The sequence below is a fragment of the Heteronotia binoei genome, chromosome 1 (genome assembly GCF_032191835.1).
Source record: "Heteronotia binoei isolate CCM8104 ecotype False Entrance Well chromosome 1, APGP_CSIRO_Hbin_v1, whole genome shotgun sequence".
Lineage (NCBI taxonomy): Eukaryota > Metazoa > Chordata > Lepidosauria > Squamata > Gekkonidae > Heteronotia > Heteronotia binoei.
The window spans coordinates 264,689,326-264,707,687 of NC_083223.1; the positions used below are offsets into that span (position 1 = coordinate 264,689,326).

Sequence of the window (18,362 nt, forward strand, 5' to 3'; positions counted from 1 at the left end):
ACAAGATAGGGCTTGCTTGGGGCTATCCAGGTCAGGACTTCATTCTTTTTCAATTTCATTAGGTGTCACTTTATTTTGAGATAAGGATCAAAACAAATCGGCACTACAGATTTAATCTAGTTAACAGTCATTTCTGCCTCCTGGAATCAGATGGTTGGTTTGTGAGAGACATGCGTCTAGGACTATCTAAGGCAATTCACAGCATCTTCATTCAAGTCTGGCAAAAGCCATGACAGTTATCGTTGCAAATCTGTATGATAGATAAAGCCAAAATAAATGATTTGGAGTTGGGAGTGAGCAGTGAAGTGGCCAAGTTTGCAGATGACACTAAATTGTTCAGGGTGGTGAGAACCAGAGAGGATTGTGAGGAACTCCAAAGGGATCTATTGAGGTTGGGTGAGTGGGCGTCAACGTGCAGATGAGGTTCAATGTGGCCAAGTGCAAAGTAATGCACATTGGGGCCAAAGAATCCCAGCTACAAATACAAGTTGATGGGGTGTGAACTCGCAGAGACTGACCAAAAGAGAGATCTTGGGGTCGTGGTAAGATAACTCACTTGAAAATGTCAAGACAGTGAGCAATTGCAATAAAACAGGCCAACACCATGCTGGGAATTATTAGGAAGGGAGCTGATAACAAATCAGCCAGTATCATAATGCCCCTAAATAAATCGATGGTGCTGTCTCATTTGGAGTACTGTGTGCAATTCTGGTCGCTGTACCTCAAAAAGGATATTATAGCATTGGAGAAAGTGCAGAGAAGGGCAACTAGAATGATTAAAGGCTTGGAACACTTCCCTATGAAGAAAGGTTAAAAACGCTTGGGACTCTTTAGCTTGGAAAAACGTCGCCGGCGGGGTGACATGATAGAGGTTTACAAGATAATGCATGGATGGAGAAAGTAGAGAAAGAAGTACTTTTCTCCCTTTCTCACAATACAAGAACTTGTGGGCATTCGATGAATTGCTGAGCAGTCAGGTTAAAATGGATAAAAGGAAGTACTTCTTCACCAAAGGGTGATTAACATGTGGAATTCACTGCCACAGGAGGTGTGTCCGGCTACAAGCATAGCCAGCTTCAAGAGGGGATTGGATAAAAATATGGAGGAGTGGCTATTAGCCACAGTGTGTGTGCGTGTGTGTGTATATATATATATATATATATATAATTTTTTTTGGCCACTGTGTGACACAGAGTGTTGGACTGGATGGGCCATTGGCCTGCTCCAAAATGGCTTTTTTAATGTTCTTATGCACCAAAATCTGGAATGGAGGTAACTAAGAGGAAGTGGGTTGCAGTGTACTGGGAGCTTCAAATGAAGACCCTTTGTTGGAGAGGCTCCTTGCAGCTGCATTCAGATTGGCCACCCTTGCTGAGCCAGTCAATCAGGTAATATCCATTTGAATGAAACCTGTTTGAGAGTCTCCTTGCAGCTACTCTCAGAGTGGCCTGCCCTTGCTGAGCCTGCCAATCAGTAATATCCATTTGAATGAAGCCTGTATCTTTGAGAGGCTCCTTGTAGCTACACTCAGAGCGGCTGCCCTTGCTGAGCCAGCCAATCAGGGAATATCCATTTGAATGAAGCCTGTTGTTTGAGAGGCTCCTTGCAGCTACACTCAGAGTGACTGCCCTGGCTGAGCCAGCCAATCAGGGAATATCTGTTTGAATGAAGTCCATGCAAATGAGAGTTCTGAGCATCTGTTTTTCTGTTGGGTTGTTTATTGCTGAAGGTGTGTTTTGGGTGACGTTTCTGTGCATATAGTTGTGGCTAGCTACATGTGTTTTCAGTTGGATTTTTGCTAATAAAAAAGCTATGGTGGAATCACTTTAGCATTTGACCCACTACTTTTCAGGGGTAGGGTTTTGTTTTTGTTTAGGGAGGGGCTTATCCACAGAACCTTCTTTTTCCAAATACAAATGCCTTGCCCCAGAAGGAATATCTCTGTACATGCAGAGTAACAAGCTGCACAATTGCATACTCAGCACTAAAAACACAAAAGCTACTTTACCAAAATGAACTAGGACATTTAAAGTTCACCTCTGCCACAGACTCACTCAGTGGCCTCAGTCAAGTTACTCTCTCTCCGTCCAGCCCCTGATCTGCAACATAAGAGGCTGACAAGAAGTCCTGCTCGAAAGTGTTGTTTTCTTGCTTACAGGCAGCTTACCTTTAGTCATGCAGTGAACATCCTTGGGCTGGCATGAAGCTACTGCAGAAACAACATTGGAAAAAAATCTGCACGGCCAATCAGACCCCTAATGGACAATCAGAACCCTAATGGACAATCAGAAACCCTGCTGGGCAAAAGCCTTGACCACTTTCTAAGAACATTTGGCGAGTGCCCGGAAAGTTTAGTTTTAGTTTAGTTTAATTTATTCGGTTTGTATCCTGCCCTCCTCACCGAAGCAGGTTCAGGGCGGCTCACAACACGTAGTGAAGTCACAATAAAACAGGTAAATCAAACATCAATTAAAACAGTTAAAACAATATAAACAATTTGGTGCTAATTACCATTTAATTACAAATGGCATTCAGTATTCTTAGGCGTCCTTTAGAACTAGTATTTTGGCAATTTCAGTTGAAAGCTAACTGAAATAATATTGTCTTGCAGGCCTTGCGGAATTGGGCAAGGTCCCGCAAGGTTCTGACCTCCTCAGGCAATTGGTTCCACCAAAGGGGGGCAGCGATTGAGAAGGCTCTTTCCCTAGTTGTTTTTAGTCTTGCCTCTCTTGGCCTGGGGAACATGTGGGGAGTGACGGTCCCTAAGGTAGGCAGATCCTCGGCCATATAGGGCTGTTAGCGGGCATCATATAAACTAATAGAATACCTCCAATGCTATGTTCTACTGCAATCGTACATTCCCTCTGCCTCTTTGAGATTTTCAGATCTTGGCCAGCATCATTGCAGTGGATTGAGAGGAGGAGTCTGGCTTAGAGTCATAGAATCCTAGAGTTGGGAGGGACCTCCAGGGTCATCAAGTTCCAACTCCTAAGCACAATGCAGGAAATTCTCAAATACCTTCCCTCCCCCACATCCTCAGTGACATATGAACATATGAAGCTGCCTTATACTGAATCAGACCCCCGGTCCATCAGAGTCAGTATTGTCTACTCAGACTGGCAGTGGCTCTCCAGGGTCTCAAGCTGAGGTTTTTCAAACCTATTTGCCTGGACCCTTTTTAGCTGGAGATGCCAGGGATTGAACCTGGGCCCTTCTGCTTACCAAGCAGATGCTCTACCACTGAGCCACCGTCCCTCCCCTCGTGCCGCAGGCCTGGAAGATGGCAAAAAACCTCCAGAATCCCTGGGAAAACTGGCCTGGAGAAAAATTGCTGACTGATCATAGAATCATAGAGTTGGAAGGGACCTCCAGGGACATCTAGTCCAACCCCCTGCACAATGCAGGAAACTCACAAATACCTCTGCCTAAATTCATAGGATCCTCATTGCTGTCAGATGGCCATCTAGCCATCTGTTTAAAAACCTCCAAGGCAGGAGAGCCCACCACCTCCCGAGGAAGCCTGTTCCACTGAGGAACCGCCCTAACGGTCAGGAAGGTCTTCCTAATGTTGAGCCGGAAACTCTTTTGATTTAATTTCAACCCGTTGGTTCTGGTCCTACCTTCTGGGGCTACAGAAAACAATTCCACCCCATCCTCTATAGGACAGCCTTTCAAGTAATTGAAAGTGGCAGTCAGCATTTTCCTGGCATGTAAGAAAGGGCACAAGAACTAAGCCCCGATGCAACCCTTCCTCTTAGGATTTATACAAGTTTTGTACAAGTTTCCTTCCTTCCATTCCTTTAAAGGGCCACAACATTGGGCTGATTAATCGGTTTAAAGGGATCCTTTTCATCAACCCAAAAAGGTACCCTCTGATTAACTGTGCAGCGGAATGTTTAAACGGCACTTAAAAATACAAGCACTTGTAAGAGCTGCGGATGACAGGTGGGGTTTTAGGAGAGCCGTTCTTCTCTTCTCTTATACACAGGAGGGAGTGACTCTTCTAAGACGGGAATGCCTCTCCGCTCCAGCATGAAAGAGACAGGAGAACACCTCCACTAGGCAAAGCCCGCTGTGACACATGCGGCGGTGGCAGCACACACTAAACAATGCACTTTCGATCCACTTCCAGTGCACTTTCCAACTGGATTTTACTGTGTGAACCGGCAAGTGGATCGAGAGTGCATTATTTAGTGCACGGGTGGCCAAAATTGCTTAACGTTAAGAGCCACATAGAACAAACGGCAGATGTTTGAGAGCTATAAGACAGGAAGGAAGGAATAGATGGGGGAGGTGGAAAGAAAGCAACTTTAAATGCATTCTCCAAGCCGCTGGCCGGCTTGGCTGGTAGGAGTAATTTAAAGAGAGAAACGCTTTCTCCAAATTGGCCGATGGGGTGGTGGGGGTTTTGAGAACCACACAACTTGTGGGAAAGAGCCACAGTTTGGTCACCTCTGATTTAGTGTGTGTGATCCCAGCAACTTTCTTCTTCTCCCTTTTTTTTTTTTTTAGTAGCCAATCACAGGCAAGAGACTTCAAGGAAAGAGACATTCCAAGGTGCTTTGTCCTTGCCTTCCTCTGTGTAGCGACCGGGGCTCTTTTTTGTAGCAAGACCTCCTTTGCATATTAGGCCATGCCCCCCTGATGAAGCCAATCTTCCAAGAGCTGGCAGGGTTCTTAGTACAGTGCCTCCTGTAAGCTCCAGAAGGATTGGCTACATCAGGGTGTGTGGCCTAATATGCAAAGGAGTTCCTGCTACAGGAATGCAGTTCCGTCTGGCTTCATGTCAGGGGGTGTGGCCTAATATGCAAATCATTTCTGCTGGGCTTTTTCTACAAAAAGCCCTACGCGAAACAGTTTTAGTTTTAGTTTAGTTCATTTATGATTTATATCCCGCCCTTCCCACCAAGTGGCTCAGGGCGGCTTACAGCATATAAAATCTAACAAAAATATAAAAATTTAAACATTTTATACAATTTACACAGTTAAAACATTAAAAAAAAACATACAGCGGTCTAATAAAACTACACTCAGTTTCGGATGCCGGTTAGTTATAAGCCAGCCGGAAGAGGGCTGTCTTGCAGGCCCTGCGGAACTGGGCAAGGTCCCGCAGGGCCCTCACCTCTTCCGGCAGCTGGTTCCACCAGGAAGGGGCCATAACGGAGAAGGCCCTGTCCCTAGTAGATTTCAGGCGGGCTTCCTTTGGCCCGGGGACAACGAGAAGATTTTGGGTTCCCGATCTCAGTACTCTCTGGGGAACATGTGGGGAGAGACGGTCCCTCAGGTAGGCAGGTCCTAGGCCATATAGGGCTTTAAAGGTGATGACAGTGGTGACACCAAGGGGTGTGGCCTAATATGCAAATGAGTCCCTGCTGGGCTTTTTCTACCAAAAAAAGCCCTGCATACATCATCTCAAAGCAAAGAAAGTACACTCTTCGCTTCAGAAGCATTGTTTTTATTTCTTGCGAATTCATTCATTGGCCAATGGATTCCTCAATCCTAGCGATGTATCTGACTAAGATTTCTTTAGTTGGGATGACAGCCATCAGAAATGACAGAGACAGATACACATGGACAGGGGACTTGGTTCTTGCCAGGTCACTGGGGTGGTGGAACCATAGATGATGCAGGATATGTATGCCCTAAATCAGGAGTCCCTAAAATTTTTGAGTCTGTGGGCACATTTGGAATTTGACATAGCGCGGCGGGCTTAGCAACAAAATGGCTGCCGCAGGGGGCGGAGCCAGCCATAAAACGGCTGCCGCAGCTTCACTTCAGTCACACAGTGCAGCTCCTTGTGCTGCGGTGGCAGCTGCTGCCGAAACAACCTTTTGAGAAAATCTGCACAGCTACTCAACTCTCCGATGGCCAATCAGAAGCCTTGCTGGGCAAAAGCCCTACCCAACGACCCTGCCCGCTTCCTAAAAATTCCCGGCAGGCACCAGAAAAGGTGTTGGCAGATGCTGTGGTGCCCATTGGCACTACGTTGGGGACCCCATTCTAGCTTTTGCCCATCCACTCACCTATGCGGTCCAGCCGGTCCATAGCTACAGTTTCAAAGGCTCTGCGCATCATGGGGTATTCCTCCAAGACCTCGTTGAAGTTGTCCACCGAGAGAGAGTAGAGGCGGCAATAGGTGTCAGCCCGCACGCTGGCCGTGCGCCGGCCCCGCGTCAAGAGGCAGATCTCTGCAAGGATGAGGAGGGGACGCAGGGTCAGGAACTGTATGTCCACGCCCACCTTTGTTTTATTTATATCCCTTGAGATTCAAGGCAGATTGCCCAGTGTGAACAGTCTGTAGTCAATAGGCCAAGACATCTAATAAGCGATATAATAGAGCTAGGATTACAGAAAGCATATGGGGGAAGAAGAAGGAGGAGGAGAAGAAGAAGAATTGCAGATTTATACCCCGCCCTTGTCTCTGAATCAGAGACTCAGAGTGGCTTACAATCTCCCATATCTTCTTCCCCCCACAACAGACACCCTGTGAGGTGGATGGGCCTGAGAGGGCTTTCACAGCAGCTGCCCTTTCAAGGACAACGTTGTAAGAGCTACGGCTGACCCAAGGCCATTCCAGCAGGTGCAAGTGGAGCAGTGGGGAATCAAACCTGGTTCTCCCAGATAAGAGTCCGCACACTTAACCACTACACCAAACTGGCTCTGGTATTGGCATTTTGTTGCGAAGAAGAAGAGGAGGAGGAGGAGACTGGATTTATATTTGCCCTTCACTTGGAATCTCAGCGAAGCTTACAATCTCCTTCTCTTCCTCTCCCCACAACAGACACTCTGTGAGGTAGGTGGGGCAAAGGGAGCTCTAAGAGAACTGCTCTTGAGAGAACACCTCTGAGCAAACTGACCTATCTATATGTATCTGAGCTGCGGTCTCAGTACCAGCAGAGGGTAAGGAAAAAGCATTGAAAAAGAGTCTCAGTGTCAGACATACAATGGTAGGTAGGGGTCTTTCAGTAAGAAAAGCTGCATATGTATCTCGTTTCTGGAGGGAAGATATATGAACATATGAAGCTGCCTCATACTGAATCAGACCCTTGGTCCATCAAAGTCAGTATTGTCTACTCAGACTGGCAGTGGCTCTCCAGGGTCTCAAGCTGAGATTTTTCACACCAATTTGCCTGGACCCTGTTTAGTTGGAGATGCCAGGGATTGAACCTGGGACGTTCTGCTTACCAAGCAGATGCTCTACCACTGAGCTACAGTCCCTCCCCTTGAAAATTTATTGCTGCGTAAGATTTCAAGGTATTGAATGCCCTTCACCAGATGTGTGAACCGTGAATACTTTATTTTCCAGTGTGGTGTAATGGCTAGACTGCTGGACTTTGACCAGAGAGACCCAGATTCAAATCCTCACTTTTTATTGGGTGTCCTTGAGCCACAGACTTTCATTTAAAGAAAAAAGGGCATTCACTGAATTTTCGGCATGAAATTTAGTACCGGCTCCGTAACATACCGCCAAAGTAGGAACCGTCAGAGAGCTTCATCTCCTTGGAGCCTCTAGTCAGGATGCTGACCACGCCGTGTTGGATGAAGTACATCTTCTTGCCCACGGTTCCCTCCCGGATGATGAAGTCCGCCGGCTGGAAGACCTCAAAGCGCAGCTTGGTCAACATGGCGGTCACAAAGTTGGGATCGGCATTTGCGAAAAGGGGCATGTTGGCCACCAGATTGCGGCAGTTGAAGTTGATGATCTCCTGGTGGCGGGAGGAGGGAGAGGAGGAATTTAATTTAAGAACATAAGAGAAGCCATGTTGGATCAGGCCAATGGCCCATCCAGTCCAACACTCTGTGTCACACAGTGGCCATAAGAACATAAGAGAAGCCATGTTGGATCAGGCCAGTGGCCCATCCAGTTCAACACTCTGTCACATAGTGGCCATAAGAACATAAGCGAAGCCATGTTGGGTCAGGCCAATGACCCATCCAGTCCAACACTCTGTGTCACACAGTGGCCATAAGAACAGAAGAGAAGCCATGTTGGATCAGGCCAATGGCCCATCCAGTCCAACACTCTGTGTCACAGAAGAACATAAGAGAAGCCATGTTGGATCAGGCCAATGGCAGTAAATTAAATTAAATTAAATTTTTTTATTTATACCCCACCCCTATCCTGCAAGTGGGCTCTGGGCAGCTTACAACAGTAAAAACAAACATCAGAATTAAAACATCATCAAGCAGTTTCAATAAAATCAGAGCAGCATATTCAGAAGAGGCAGACACTATTTCAGACGTAAGCGGCAAACATATAACAGCATGTGTAGCCAATGACTATCAACTCTATACAAGCACCATGAGTGTAAAATGGTGAGGGGAGCAATGAGGCTGAAAGGGATGCCCGCCAGGTCAGTTAAAAGCCTGGCGGAACAGCTCCATCTTGCAAGCCCTGCGGAACTTTGACAAGCCCCACAGGGCTTGAATCTCCAGGGGGAGCTCATTCCACCAGGTGGGAGCCCAGACTGAAAAGGTCCCTGACACCACAAAGGTTGGGGACCACTGCTCTACATCTTACAACAGCACTACAGATAAGATTAGAATTTCAACAGCCCAATCCATATGGAAAAGAACCTCCTCAGGAAACCTCCTCCATTAGCATGTCACAGCCTGGGAAACTCCTACAAGATAACGACACAGCCCTACCCCACCTTCCTGAGTAGATATAAACTACCTGCCTACCATCTTCTTCTCACTTTGACACAGAGAGAACTCTAGCCTTCTGTGTTATACCTCTAAGGATGCTGGTCACAGTTGCTGGTCCTGGGCAAAACATCAGGTTCTACAATGCCAAGACCACAGCCATACAGCCTGGAAAATCTACAACAACCAACAGAACAAAATTTGGAGTTCAATGGCACCTTTAAGACCAACAAAGTTTAATTCTGGGTATTAGCTTTCATGTACCATACCATACCATACCATAGACCTTTATTGGCATTGATACAAAAATACAGTATACTTTAAAACCAACACTGACACTATAGAATATAATAAAACCTTAGAAAAAACCAGCAAAAGTTAAATGACATAAAATAGCAGTAAGCTATGCATGAGTAAAAGCCTCTCTGATTTGGATCGCAACCTGTAAAAAGCAAGCAACGTGAGTAGTGACAAAGTTGTGTTTCCCGTGGAGTAGAAAACGAACCTTGGCATTGTCAGAAAGGTCTTGATGGTCAGAAAGCAGTGAATCTAGATATCTTGCGCGTGGACTGCTATAAAAAGGGCAGTCCAAAAGAACACGAGGGACCGTTTCGATGACTCCTTGACTACAAGGGCATCGTCTAAGATTGCGGGGGATTCTGTGGTATCTTCCGAAAAGGATGGCCGATGGTAATGCATTAAATCTAGCCAGCATGAATGCTCTTCTTTGGGGAGGATCAGTTAAAAAGAGGAAATAGGGAGCTAAAAGCCCAGGAATCTGGGATAAACCCAGATAGCTTGGGGAGCAAGTTTTCCGAGCTGCCTCAGTTAGATGTTGCAACTGGATATCTAGTAGTCTACGTTTGATGGATTGAAATACCGCGGAAGCAGAGGATAAATAAAATGCATCCAAGGAAATTCCTATGGATGCGATTTTCTTTTGGATCAGGGTCAACCATTTGGATGCATGATGATCCATCAGCATCAAAAAGGTGAAAGAATTCTGATCAGAATTAAATAAAAGGCGCAGCCAAAACTTAAAGGTCAAAAGCCAGGCGCGAGTTTCCAGCAGCAACAGTCCAGTTTCCATGCAAATTGCAGCATAAGGAACACAGTTGGGTAGTCCCAAAATTTTCCTCAAAAAGAAGGATTGTAGGCCTTCAGTGGTGTGATCAAAGGCACTGATCCATATAGGGGCACCATATAAAAGTTGGGGGCTAGATTTCGCATTAAAAGCTCTTAGGGCCAAAGGGACATATCGGTTCCCTTTCAAATAAAAGAAACGGGCAATAGCCAAGGCACTAGTTCTTGCCACTGTTAGAGCGCACTTGCGATGGGTTGCCCAGTTCCCGTTATAGGAAAAATTAATCCCCAGATATTTGATACTTTTGACCTGTTCAATAGGGTTTCCCTGGACTGACCATAATTGTTGCTTCCAAGATTTAGAGAAAACTAAAATCTTTGTTTTCCCATAATTCAGGGTTAACTCGTTATTGAGGTAGGTCATAACTTGGTGTAATAGACGCCTCAATCCAATTTGGGAACATGACAGTAAGACGGCATCATCCGCATACAAAAGGATGGGAACGTGACGGTGAGCAATTTTAGGGGCATGCCCATCGATTGCATATAAAACAGGGGGTAGATCATTTTAAAAAAGATTAAAAAGTGCTGGGGCGAGGATACAGCCCTGTTTCACACCCTTACAAATTGGAATTTCCGAAGTTAGATTGCCCTGGAGGTTGTACTTAACTTGGCAGCTGGTGCGTGTATACAGTTTTTTAATCAAGGTAAGCTTTCATGTACATACACACTCAGGTGGTCATGCCCATGAAAGACTATACCCAGAATTAAACTTTGTAGGTCTTAAAGGTGCCACTGGACACAAACAGTTCTAGATAGTGATTAGATTTAGCGCAAACCAGTCATTTATCACACAATATACAATTTACTTATAGCATTTATTTCCACAGGATGTGGTGATGGTTATTGACTTAGACTGAATTAAAAAGTGGACAGAAGTAATCTTTCAGTGATAGGTCTATCTATTCGCTCTGATACTTAAATGGAACCTCTATGTTGAGGGGAAGCAGACCTCCAAATACCAGATGGTGTGGTCAGACTTCAATGGAGGACTGAGGCCTTCAGGCTCTATTTATAGGCCCTTTTTTGAGTGGTGGGGGTCAGGTTGGCCACTGTGTGAGACAGAATGCTGGACTAAATGGACCACTGGTCTGATCCAGTAGAGCTCATGTTTTTATGAGGGGAAGGCCTTGGCCTCTCTGTCCTGTAGTTGTCCCTTCAGAGGAACTGGTTGGAACCACTGTGTGAGACAGAAAGCTGGACTAGATAGACCCTCACTTGTCTGATCCAGCAGGGCTCTTCCAATGTTCTTATGAGGGGAAGGCTTTGGCCTCTCTACCCTGTTATTGGCCTCCAGAGGAACTGGTTGAGGTCCCTGTGTGAGACAGGATGCTGGACTAGATGGACCCTCACTGGTCTGATCCAGCAGGGCTCTTCTGATGTTCTTATGAGAGGAAGGCCTCAGCCTCTATGCCCTGTTGCTGGCCCTCCAGAAGAACTGGCTGGTCACTGTGTGAGACAGGAGGCTGGACTAGATGGCCCCTCACTGGTCTGATTCAGCAGGGCCCTTCTGATGTTCTTATGAGGGGAAGGCCTTGGCCTCTCTGCCCTGTTGTTGGCCCTCCAGAAGAACTGGTTGGCCACTGTGTGAGACAGGATGCTGGACTAGATGGATTTTGGGCCTGACCCATCAAGGATCACCTAATGTAGTTGTGAAGCCCTTGCTCAAACCAAACCTTGGTGTGACCATCCACAGTAGTCCATCTTCCCAAATATTAATGGCCCTCTCAAACTCATGAGAGATGCTGCCAGAAGCATACCTCCTTCAAAGGTTCACTCAACTCCCCAAGGATGTTCTCCTCGTCAAACATCTTGCCCTGGTAACGGTGCTCATAGTACTCGTGGATTCGCTGGCGTGTGTCTCCTGGCAACTTATGGAAGGACATGTATTGTTCCACTTGCTTGTACTGCAGGGAAAGAGACCGAAGAGAACATGAGGAGAAGGAGAAGGAGGAGGAGAAGGAAAAGGAGAAGGAGAAGAAGAGGAGGAGGAAGAGGGAGGAAGAGGAAGGAGAGGAAGAGGAAAAGAAAAGAAGAAGAGGAGGAGGAGGAAGAGAAGAGAAGAGAAGAGAAGGCGAACAGGAGGAGAAGAGAAGAGGAGGAGGAAGAGGGGAGAAGATGGGAGGAGGGGGAGGAGGAGAAGGAGAAGAAGGAAAAGGAGAGGAGGAATAAGAATTGGTTTTTATATTTGCTTTTCTCTACCCTAAAGATTCTCAAAGCAGCTTACAATCACCTTCCCCTCTTCTCCCCAACCCACAACAGGAGCTTTGTGGGGTAGGTGGGGCTGAGAAAGTCCTGAGAGAAACTGTGACTTGCCCAAGGTCACCCAGTGGGCTTCGTGCGGAGGAGGAGTGGGGAATCAAGCCCAGTTCTCCAGCTTAGAATCCACCGCTCTTAACCGTTACACCACGCAGGGCATAGCTTCAGCAGGAGTGAGACCCTGTCCTCTTTTCAGGCGAGAGAGGTGTTTGTGTGACAGATTATGACTAGCTGAACATTTGGTCCCTCACGCAATAAAATAATAGTTATTTCATTTTCAGGAAAGTGGTTGAAATGACAAAGAACAACAGCAATGAATATGATCTACAGGTAGGGCAGCCAGTTCTAGGGTGGGAAATTCCTGGAGGTCTTGGGGGCGGAGCCTGAGGAGGGTGGGGTTTAGGGAGGGAGGAGCTTAAGGAGGTATGATGTCATAGAGTCCGCCTTCCAAGGCAGCCATTTTCTCCAGGGGAACTGGTGAGCAGGAGGTGAAAGTGCTGAACGCTGCAAAGATCACAGCAGAATTGGGAATCAAACCAGAGAGCCAGTTTGGTGTAGTGGTTAAGTGTGTGGACTCTTATCTGAGAGAACCGGGTTTGATTCCCCACTCCTCCACTTGCACCTGCTGGAATGGTCTTGGGTCAGCCATAGCTCTGGCAGAGGTTGTCCTTGAAAGGGCAGCTGCTGTGAGAGCCCTCTCCAGCCCCACCCACCTCACAGGGTGTCTGTTGTGGGGGAGGAAGGGAAAGGAGATTGTGAGCCGCTCTGAGACTCTTTGGAGTGGAGGGCGGGATATAAATCCAATATCTTCATCTACCTCACAGGGTGTCTGTTGTGGGGGAGGAAGGTAAAGGAGATTGTGAGCCGCTCTGAGACTCTTCGGAGTGGAGGGCGGGATATAAATCCAATATCTTCATCTACCTCACAGGGGGTCTGTTGTGGGGGAGGGGAAGGTAAAGGAGATTATGAGCCACTCTGAGACTCTTCGGAGTGGAGGGCAGGATATAAATCCAATATCTTCATCTACCTCACAGGGTGTCTGTTGTGGGGGAGGAAGGTAAAGGAGATTGTGAGACGCTCTGAGACTCTTCGGAGTGGAGGGCGGGATATAAATCCAATATCTTCATCTACCTCACAGGGTGTCTGTTGTGGGGGGGGAAGGTAAAGGAGATTGTGAGCCGCTCTGAGACTCTTCGGAGTGGAGGGCGGGATATAAATCCAATATCATCTTCTTCTTCTTCTTCTTCTTCTTCTTCTTCTTCTTCTTCTTCTTCTTCTTCTTCTTCTTCTTCTTCTTCTTCTTCCTCTTCTTCTTCTTCTTCTCTTACAATACTTGGGAACTAATGGCTGGCTACCTTTGGAAATAGGATGCCAGACTAGGCGGTCTAATCCTCCGGGGCTATTCGTGACAGATTGTTATTAACCAGACTGGCTCCTCCATGTCCAGAGACAGTCTACCTCTGAACCCCAGCTTCTGAAGACAGCGCAGTGTACAAAAGGAAGAGATTGGGTTTATACTCCTCCCTTCACCTGGAGTCTCAGAGTGGTTTACAATCGCCTTCCCTTCCTCTCCCCACAACAGACGCCCTGTGAGGCAAGGTGGGGGCTGAGTGAGAGAACTGTGAGTTGCCACCCAGCTGGCTGCATGGGGAGGAGGAGTGGGGAAATCACACCTGCTTCTCCAGATTAGAATCCCCTGCTCTTGACCCACTGGCTCTCTGAAGCATAGTTAAAGTGTGTCAGACTGGGGTAGGTATTTGTGGGTTTCCTGCATTGTGCAGGGGGTTGGACTAGATGACTCTGGAGGTCCCTTCCAACTCTATGATTCTTCTATGATTGGCTAGGTTCTGGGAGGCCTGGGTTTGAATCCCCACTGAATCTGAAGCTGGGTGACCTCGGGCCGGCCACTTTCTCTCTCCACCCAAGCTACCTCATAGGGCTGTTGTGAGAATTAGCACAGAGGAAAGGAGAAAGAAGTCCGCTGCTTTGGGTCCCCACTGAAGTCAACGAAAGAAGAAGATATTGGATTTATATCCTGTCCTATACTCTGAATCTCAGAGTCTCAGAGTGATCACAGTCTCATTTTACCTCCCCACTACCACCACAACAGACACCCCGTGAGGTAGGTGAGGCTGAGAGAGCTCTTACAGCAGCTGCCCTTTCAGGGACAACTCCTACGAGAGCTATGGCTAACCCAAGGCCATTCCAGCAGCTGCGAGTGGAGGAGTGGGGAATCCAACCCGGTTCTCCCAGATAAGAGTCCACACACTTAACCACTATGCCAAACTGGCTCTCCAGACAGACAGACTAGTCCTTCGCACCCATCTCCCTTTCTCACCTTCTCCTGGTACTGGCGACGGGAGGAGTCCAGAGACTGGATGAGCGCTGTTGCGTGGCCGATGAACATGGCGTAACAGGTGGCGCCCACTATCATACTCAGCATCGTCAGCCAAACGTCAGTCATGCCCTCGGGCGCCTGCTGCCCGTAGCCGATGCACAGCATGTGACTCATGGCCTTGAAGAGCGCGTGGGAGTACTGTTTCCCCCAAGAGTCGTTCTGCGGGGCAGAGAGAGAAAGGAATTGCACCACGGTTCAGCAACAGGTATGTGTGCGTGGGAGGAGAAGGTGGTCTGCAAACAGCTGGTCATTAGGGGGAGTGTAGACCACCTCCAGGTGACCAATTAGAAAGTTCATAAACTTTGGGTTTGGGGGGGGGGGTTCATTCTTTTTTTAAAAAATTTCAAAAGTGCCAAGCACAGCAAAAATCATAACAGAATTGGGAGGAAGAAGAAGAATTGCAGATTTATACCCCGCCCTTCTCTCTGAATCAGAGACTCAGAGCGGCTTACAATCTCCTATGTCTTCTCCCCCCCACAACAGATACCCTGTGAGGTGGGTGGGGCTGAGAGGGCTCTCACAGCAGCTGCCCTTTCAAGGACAAGCTCTGCCAGAGCTATGGCTGACCCGAGGCCATTCCAGCAGGTGCAAGTGGAGGAGTGGGGAATCAAACCCGGTTCTCCCAGATAAGAGTCCGCATACTGAACCACTACACCAAACTGGAATCCTCCCATCCTACCATATTTGGGAACTGCTGGCTGGCTACTTTTGGAAACAGGATGCTGGAATAGGCAGTCTATCCTCAGCCTCCATGGCTATTAGATGGATTCATGACAGATTAGTTGGGCATTAACCAGACTGGATCCTCCACGTCCAGAGGCAGCCTACCTCTGAACCCCAGCTTCTAGAGACAAGCAACCGGGTTTATTCGATAGCCAGCCACTGCTGGAAACAGAAAACAGAACTAGATGACTGATTAGGTGATTGCTCAGCTGCCAAAATTTTTTTCAGACCATTTACATGCCAGGAATAAAATAACCAACGTAGCAAAGGGGGGCTAATAGCTGCTGTGGACGATTCCATCTTAGAGATTCATTTTCAACGGATGGCAGCTTACAGAACGCTGAGGTGATTCAACACCTTCCTCTCAGTTGGTTATCGAGCCGACTGAATCATCAGCATTATTATCAATAAGCAGGGCTTTTCTTGTAGCAGGAACTCCTTTGCATATTAGGCCACACCAACCTGATGTAGCCAATCCTCCAAGAGTTTACAGGGCTCTTTGTACAGGGCCTATTGTACAGCTCCTGGAGGACTGGCTACATCGGGGTGTGTGGCCTCATATGCAAAGGAGTTCCTGCTACAACCCCCCCCCCCTGTCAATAGGTATCTGTTACGACACTGGGTAAACTCAGACACTGGGCTAAGCCATGCTAATTATAGATCGGATTTCACCTTCCAGAGCAGGGGTCCTTAACCTTTTTTTGATCTTGCAGGGACATTTAAGAAGAAGATGATGATGATACTGGGTTTATATCCCACCCTCCACTCCGAATTTCAGTCTCAGAGCAGCTTACAATCTCCTTTTATCTTTTATCTTCCTCCCCCACAACAGGGGAGGGACGGTGGCTCAGTGGCAGAGCATCTGCTTGGGAAGCAGAAGGTCCCAGGTTCAATCCCTGGCATCTCCAAAAAAGGGTCCAGGCAAATAGGTGTGAAAAACCTCATCTTGAGACCCTTGAGAGCCGCTGCCAGTCTGAGAAGACAGTACTGACTTTGATGGACCAAGGGTCTGGTTCAGTATGAGGCAGCTTCATATGTTCATATGTTCAACAGACACCCTGTGAGGTGGGTGGGGCTGAGAGGGCTCTCGCAGCAGCTGCCCTTTCAAGGACAACTCCTGTGAGAGCTACAGCTGACCCAAGGCCATTCCAGCAGGTGCAAGTGGAGGAGTGGGGAATCAAACCCAGCTCTCCCAGATAAGAGTCGGCACACTTAACCACTACACCAAGCTGGCTCTCATTTGGGATCCAGACGCAGCATGGTGGATGCAGCCACATAATGACCTCCACAGGAGGCGGAGCCGGCCACCAAAGGATTGCCGCCGCTCAATGTCAGCCACACAGTGCAGATCACAAAAACTAGATGCAGGGGCGGCCAACGGTAGCTCTCCAGATGTTTTTTGCCTACGACTCCCATCAGCCCCAACCAGCATGGCTGATAGCTGGGGCTGATGGGAGTTGTAGGCAAAAAATATCTGGAGAGCTACTGTTGGCCGCCCCTGAACTAGAGCATTGTCTTGACATCCCTGACTTGCCAATGTCATTTCCTGGTCACAATGGAAGTCACATGAGCACATCACTGAAACGGGCGAAGGAACTCCCAGCTCCTGGTATGCTCACTGCTCATGCCCTACCACCCCCTGGAGGGACCTGGCTATCTGACCCTGGAGCCACAAATCAGGGGAGGGCTCATGGCTCAGTGGTAGAATATCTGCTTGGCATGCAGGTAGGCAGCACTTTTTTGGTAGCAGGAACTCTTTTGCATATTGAGCCAAATCCCCCCCCCCCCCGATGTAGCCAATCCCCCAAGAGCTTACAGGGCTCTTCTTACAGGGCCTACTGTAAGCTCTTGGAGGATTGGCTACATCAGGGGGTGTGGCCTAATATGCAAAGTTGCTCCTGCTAGAATTCCATCCCTGGGCCACACACCCCTGATGTAGCCAATCCCCCAAGAGCTTACAGGGCTCTTCTTACAGGGCCTACTGTAAACTCTTGGAGGATTGGCTGCATCAAGGGGTGTGGCCTAAAATGTAAAGACGTCCCTGCTACCAAAAAAAGCCCTTCAGGAAGGGTTGCCAAGTCACCCCTGGCCACTAGTGGGGCACGGGGCTGCCAGATCCACGTTGGGAAACTCCTGGAGATTCAGTGATGGAACCTGGGGAGGACAGGGACCTACCTCAGTGGGGTACAATGCCTCAGAGTCCGAAGCATCCATTTTCTTCAGAACAGGACTTTTTTTGTAGCAGGAACTTCTTTGCATATTAGGCCACACCTCCCTGATGTAGCCAATCCTCCTGGAGCTTACAGGAGGCCCTGTACTAAGAGCCGTCAGCTCTTGGAGGATTGGCTACATCAGAGGTGTGTGGCCTAATATGCAAAGGAGTTTCTGCTGCACAAAAAACCCCCTGCTTTAGAGGAACTGATCTCTTTAGTCTGAGCTGTAATTCTGGGGGATCCCCGGGTCCCACTTGGAGGCTGGCGTGCCTACCTGCGAGAAGCTCCAGGTCCAATCCCCATCCCCTTTACTTAAAAAAATCAGGTAGGAGTTGATGTAAAAGACCATTTACCTGAGACTTTGGGGAGCCACCGACAGTCTGGGTAGACCAGGGTTCCCTAACACTTTTAAGCCTGAGGGCATCTTTGACACGGCATGACAAGTGCAGCCACAAGATGGCTGCCAAATATGGCTGCTGCAGGAAGTGGAGCCAGACACAAAATGGTTGCCTCCGCTCACCTTCAGTCAATCAGGGAAGATATTTAAGAACATAAGAACATAAGAGAAGCCATGTTGGACCAGACCAAAGGCCCATCCAGTCCAACACTCTGTGTCACACAGTGGCCAAAAAACCACTTTGTACTGTGGTGGCAGCTACTGCCAAAGCCAGTGTTTCTAAAAACCTGCACTGTCGATCAAAACCTCCAGCAGCCAATCAGAAGCCTTGCTGGGAAAAACACACAACCCAGCCATGGCTGCTTTCTAAAAACACTTGGCGGGCACCAAAAATGGTGTCATTGGGCACCATTGTGCCCACAGGTACCACTAGGGTTGCCAAGTCCAACTCAAGAAATATCTGAGGACTTTGAGGGTGGAGCCAGGTGACTTTGGGGGTGGAGCCAGGAGCAAGGTTGTGACAAGCACAATTGAACTCCAAAGAGAGTTCTGGCCATCACCTTTAAAGGAACTGCACTCCTTT

General features: G+C 47.9%; 1 protein-coding gene across 1 annotated transcript in view; it reads right to left on the reverse strand.

Annotated features, from left to right (window-relative positions):
• The window catches only part of HCN3 (hyperpolarization activated cyclic nucleotide gated potassium channel 3), a 52,528-nt gene that overhangs the window by 2,174 nt on the left and 31,992 nt on the right, over positions 1-18,362 (reverse strand). The window contains exons 4-7 of the mRNA XM_060255185.1: positions 14,387-14,605; positions 11,550-11,696; positions 7,466-7,706; positions 6,024-6,188 (exon numbers count right to left, since the gene is read on the reverse strand). Of these exons, the coding sequence (XP_060111168.1) occupies positions 6,024-6,188; positions 7,466-7,706; positions 11,550-11,696; positions 14,387-14,605 (772 nt within the window). The remainder of the gene's footprint in view (positions 1-6,023; positions 6,189-7,465; positions 7,707-11,549; positions 11,697-14,386; positions 14,606-18,362) is intronic.